This window comes from Lupinus angustifolius, chromosome LG05, assembly GCF_001865875.1.
Source record: "Lupinus angustifolius cultivar Tanjil chromosome LG05, LupAngTanjil_v1.0, whole genome shotgun sequence".
In the NCBI taxonomy this organism is placed as follows: domain Eukaryota; kingdom Viridiplantae; phylum Streptophyta; class Magnoliopsida; order Fabales; family Fabaceae; genus Lupinus; species Lupinus angustifolius.
Window position 1 is genome coordinate 8,782,855 of NC_032013.1, and position 6,416 is coordinate 8,789,270.

Here is a 6,416-nt window from a genome sequence, read left to right on the forward strand (position 1 = left end):
CTATTTACATAACCCCTTCCCCTTAAATTATGTTAACCAACTTTCCCTAAAATAATTTCAACATTTTTTAAGGGATATTAACCACACTTAATTTTTTGAACCGTTGACCAAGTTTTTTATTATTTATTTATTTGAAATTTAAATGAAGATACTTAGAATATTCCATAGGATTTTATTATTAATTTTTAATGAATTTGAATTTAATTATAAAAATAAATAAAAAATAGTTTTAATTATCTTTTACTTATTTTACATCACATTTTCGAAAAATAAAAAATAGAAAATATTTTATTAATCATTTTATTTTTTTGCTTATTCTAAGAGAAAATAGTATGGGTTTTTAGAAGCCTGTTTCTAATTGGGTTTTTCCTTTTTTATTTTAATTAATTATTTTGAGAAAAAGATATAGGTTACTAGAAAATTATTTTTTTATTTTTTTAAAAATAATTATTTTGAAGAAAAAAGGTTTTAGGGTTGGACATAATTAGGTTTCACAATGTTGAACAATTCTTTATTCCTCTTAAGTATGACACCAACTTTAAAATGGCCCACGTGTTGGATTTACAACTAAGTTTTTTTAAATTTTTTTGGACTTTTACTTGTTTGGTATCTCAACAAATACTTATTTTAATTAGCTACATTTGAAACTATGGCCAAAGTGGTATTCCTTATGTTTCTATCTTACTTGACTTTTTTTTTATGTGGATTGAGCTCTCCTAGCCAGCGACGGTGTTGTGTGTAGTTCAGGGGGTGCAAAAGCACACCCTGGTTATTAAAAAAATATGTATATTAGTGTAACCTTACAAACCTAATATTGTTTTTGTAAATGACTACATATCATGCTTTATAAAAAATAAATAATTATTATTGTATTGAATTATTTTATAATATAATGATTATGCAATTTGAGAAACTATATATCATTTATCAGAGACAATTTTGTGTCTTCTTTTTTGTATATATTATTTGAGTCTAGCCGATTTTTTCTCTAATTTTGTATAACAAAATTGATTGAAATCATAAAGTTTTATCCATGTGGTTTTTGTTCAACTGATATGATGATATTTGATTATCAATTTGAGACTTACATCATTAATATGCATAACAATGTTGAATTTGCTACTTTGAAATGAATCATTAACTTTTAAGATAAGTTGGTTGAAAGTGAAAAATATATTATTTACCTATTAATTTATTCTTTTTTCAAGTTAACAATATAATTGTAGAATTCAACTATGAAAATTGTGAAAAATAGGTTGGACTTATAACTAATGAGAAATGTTCAATAACATTGACAATCAATTGATAATTTAACAATTTCAAAATATGAAATTAAATCGATATTAATTATAAATATATAATTTATTTAATTAAATATGTTTAAATGTTGTGTGACTTTAATATTTTCATCTTTTTATAATTGATGGTATTTATTATTTTATTTTTTAACATTTTGGACACCTTGACCCTAGGTCCCAAATTCGTTACTACTCCTAGTTGTTAAGTCTGTCTGGTACATGCTCTCGCCCTTAATTGCATGTAGTTAGGGGTGACAATAAAAATTGAACTCATAAGTCTATCCGAACTTAATTTGAATTTAACAGGAAAAACCTGATATGACTAAGTTTGGGTTACTCGAAACCCAACGGGTTCGGAGATGGTAATATTGCTTTCAACTCCGCTTAAGTTGGGTTCGAATTCTGTATTTCGAGTTTAAAATTAGGTAAGTATAAACTCAACATCGATATATTGTCATTTAGTAATATTGTCATGGTTTCATCCTAAACAAATTTATTTATTTATTTTATTTTTTTAATTAGTGTAATCTTTTATCTAAGCTAAGTTTGGTCCATCACCTAGGATTTTGGGTGGCAATCTTCTTCATCCCCAAATATTTTGAGAAAATTTATTTCAAGTTTGAGTACTAAATGGATAATGGTAACAGAAGTTTTATAATAAAAAATAATTGATAAGTTGGAGTAAAGTGGTGAGATTCATAGAACTTAATGCTATATTTGGGAGTTGAGTAAAAGAGAAGGATAGACATCAAATGGCAAGGAGGGGAGGAAGGAAAAAGAAAAGAAGATAAATCAAGTTATTATTCTCCTTTATTTGGGAGGTTTAAATGGGAAGAGAATTGGGCTTGTTGTGGGCTTGTTCCCAACATATTAACTAAAATAATGATAATGTTAAAATATTGTTTTATTTTTTCTATAAAAAGTTAATTAATAATGAGAATGAATAAAAATGTAATTATAAGATTTTAGTTAGAATATTTAAGTACTTTGACATTTGGGGAACCAAAAAAATAGGATGGTGGAAGGTTTTAGATGGCTCCAAAAAATCACTCTCACACAACATACGCTTTTCAAAGCCATCACTTCCCTCCCTCCTCCAGAGGCAAGATTCTCAAACACGAACAGAAATTATCTATGACAAAATAACTCTATCCCTCTATTCTCAACTAATCAAATTTTATCACATGAAAGGCTGTTAAATTAAAAAATTAATTTAATATTTATTTGATATATATTTGTCAAAATCTTATTGGTAGTAATGAGTTTGAGATAGAGAAATGTGATAAAATATCTCAATTTCTCAAACACACCCTATAATTTTAAACTAAAATATGATATTCAATTACCTGTTTTTTTTTTCCACTTAAGCATATCATATTTCATTCTACATGTAATAGATTTTAAGGTAATCAATAATAAACTTAATATATCAACAAGTCCAGCATACTTAATAGATTGTTGAATTTCTTAATCATGCTCTCAAATTTTATGCTAAAAATATTTAATTGGCGAAAACAAAACTTATTTCCGGCCATCAATCATGGGACACCCTTGATGCAAAAATAAAAAATAAACATATTTTCTGTTTTTCTTAAGGTCATCACATGATAACCTTATTCTGTTTATAGAGGCATATAGTTACAGTAACCTTACCTCTATATATTTATTGTATTACAATTTGTGTCACTCTATATATTATTGACTGTGGCTAATTTTAAAAATATATTTAAATTAAAATTTTAATTATTAATTTTTCTGACTAATCATATGTGTTCCAAATTTTGTACTGGTGCTCGATATGATTTTGAAGGGAAACAAAATAACACTACATAGGAAAATGGAAGAAAAGGAATAACATAGACCAACTCTCATGTTGTTACGAATGTTAGAGATAAACATTGACCTTTAGAGATGAGAACTTCTGACTCATGTCTACCTGCTATGTTTTTGCTCATAGTAGTTACTAAATTTGAATTCGTTATTATAAAATTTCTTTTATAAAGGATATTTGATATGTTTAATCTGGTATCGAGAATGTAAGTTAAATAATAATATTGTTGGATTTGTCTATGATTGGGGAACCACTTTCATTGTTAGACTTCACACTTGAAAACTTAACATTTCCCTCTCAAGGATGGGTACCGAATGCTTACTGATATGCTCTCCTTTTAACCCATCATGTCCTAGCCATCCCAATCACAAAGCCTCTAACCATCGAGGAATTTGATTGTTACCAAAGCATGAGAAAAGTTAAGAGCTATAAGTAATTTGAACTAAAATTTTAAAACAATAATTTTACTAGTCTTTTCCATTTATAAATGATTTCATTTATCTTCTCATATCTAATATGAGATTTCAGACTTGAATAACTTATATTTCTTGTAAATTATATGTATAATTATGGATTGGTAGCAATTCTTCTATCACTGATCGAGATGGAAACAGAACCTCTAGGCTCTAGCTAGTGGAGATTTTAGAAATTCATGATTTACAGTACAAGTTGGAGTAGAACAAAACATATTATTAATTTCTTTTATATATTATTTCCAGTTGTGAATCTTATCCAATTAATGAATAATGCATATGAGAAACTAATAATAGGTAATACAACTAGTAAAAATATTATCTCTGATCAGTACATCACATTGTTACTAGATTCACTTGCAGGCTTGCAGCCCTGTGAACCACATAAATTCTTATACACAATTACACATATCATAGTGACGGGCTCACTTATTAATCTTGTATACCATGTAACAAATTGCTATTCAAGTTCATCTTTAATAAATTTTATCATAATAAAGTACAGAATGATGAACCGCGATGATAAAAAGTACTATAGCTATATGATAAAAATTAATGCATCAACTTAATTGGTAATCAATGATTTGTTTGGGAGTTGAGTTTTGGAGGGGAATGAACAGAAAGGAAAACTTGAGAACCATGAAATATATTGTTAAGATAGCTCCAAATCCTTCCATTTTCTTTCTTTCCCATCTGAAACTCAATTCGCAAACAGACCGAAAGAGTATTATGAACCTGGTAACTATGTATTAGCATTTGCGCTTTTCTTCGTTTGCAATTGAACTTTTGCAGTGAGCAATTGCAGCTTGAATAGCTGCCTGCAACTCTTCCATGGTACTATCACTAGCAGGAGGAAGATCTGTAGTTGCAAGCAGAAATCCACTGTTTGTTGGGGAAGTCCTCATTGATGCTGGTGCTGAAAATTGTCCTCTCCAACCTCTTAAAATTTTCTTATTCCTTGGATTAACATTCCCTGAATAAGAATAAGATTGTGACTGTCCATGGAATCTAACTTTCTCTCTTACTCCTTTGAAAAGAACAATTCTTATATACTTCTTTAGTGCATGAATCACATTAAACTTTAGCTTCGTTTTGTGATTCTCTTTATCCCCTTTATCTCTATCTTGACACCCTTTTTGCCCTTTTGTTAAACCAAACAATGAGAAAGCATGTTTGAACTTTTTATCACCTTCTCCCTTTGTTCCTATATTGTTGCTTTCTATGTTGTTGTTCTTGTTGTTGGTGTCTATGATGTTGTTACCTCTATTGCTTGTGCTGCATCTGACACTATTGTCATTAGTGACACTTTCATCTTGTAACAACTCTGTGATTGGGAGGGTGAAGCTGTCCATGGAATTTGTCGAAAATCGCGGCGAAGAAGGGAGGTGTGATGAGAAGTGAAGAGGAAGCAAGTGACCATGGAAGAAAATGTCATCAGCAGGAGATAAATCAACTGCAAGTGAAGAAGGTGGAGCTATGGATTTATCATCAAGGAATGTGGTAGAGGAAGAGTTAAGAGTGATTGTGAAGGAGAATTCATGAGTAGGAGAGGTAGATTCTGAAGGTGATGGTGATGAGTGCTTTAATGATTGGTCTTGTTGATTTTCTTGCCTTAACTTTTCTTCTCCTTCAATTTGCTTTTTCACATCTCTTTCTATGTTCTTTTGGTGTTGATGGATTTCCATGACAGTAAGATTGGCTTGAAGACTAAAAAGATTTGGTGGCAGAGAGAAAGTTTTTGTTATTGTAGTATTTTCTTGTGTATGAATGATAACAAAGCTTTAGAAAGATAAAGAACAGAAAAGCACCAAATGATGGAGAGAGCATTTGTTCCCATCAGTGTTCCATTCTTTATCCCGAACTAATCATAATATTATTTTTTATTTTTAAAATTTTTCTTTTATTCATGTAGTAGTATATAATTGGTCCAGAAAAAAAATAAAACATAATTAAAAATAGTTGATCCTTGTCCGAAAATGATAGAAGAAGTATCTATGTTATAGAATAGTACCTTCTAAGTATTAATGGTTGACTAATTTAGCCTAAGTTGCCCTATGGAATTTAACTTATTGTATATCATGTAATGAGTTAATTGTTAAGGAATTCTTGTAATAATATTACTAAACGAGAAATAATATCCCTCTTTAAAATTAATTAACAAATTTTTCTTATACTATAAGAAAATTGACATATATCACAAAGTATCACCTTAAAGTATACTTTATGACATATGTCATTTTTTTATAGTGTATTTTATAGAAAAATATATAATTATTTATATAAAAAGTGATGTCCCATATAGAAGTGAGTGTTGTGCATCATATTAGTACAGCATACCATGTGATATGTATACTTGAAAATAAAAGTTTCATTATAACTATTGGATTTTTATGATGTGAATACTAATTTTTATGGAATAAACACTTATTTTGGTCCTTTAAGATACCAAATTCGCCTAAAAAAAATAAAATACAACCTTAGTCTATACTTTTCTTCTACATAACACACCTTAATCCCTATGCCCATTGGGGTTTGTTAACAATAACATAATTGCATACATAACACATGAAGTGCACACATGGATTTCCCAAAACTTCCATGCTAAAAATTCAAACTTGAAGAAGCGAAATAACGTTGTTTGAGGGTCGAAATAAAAAAAATAGGCTTCTTCTTCCTTCCTCCGTCACCAGCTCTAGAAAATAACAAACATCTCAGTCGCTCAAGATTTCTGTGTATAGTATATTAGTCATCATTTCATCTCTTCTCTTTTTATGAAACACATCACCATCCCCATCCATTTTGATAGACATTGGA

The 6,416-nt window shown here is 29.1% G+C and overlaps 1 protein-coding gene across 1 annotated transcript; it reads right to left on the reverse strand.

Annotated features, from left to right (window-relative positions):
• LOC109347645 (BRI1 kinase inhibitor 1-like) lies at window positions 4,263-5,427 on the reverse strand. Its single transcript, XM_019587594.1, has one exon. It carries the CDS (start codon window positions 5,285-5,287, stop codon window positions 4,352-4,354), a length of 936 nt encoding a protein of 311 aa, XP_019443139.1. The 5' UTR covers window positions 5,288-5,427; the 3' UTR covers window positions 4,263-4,351.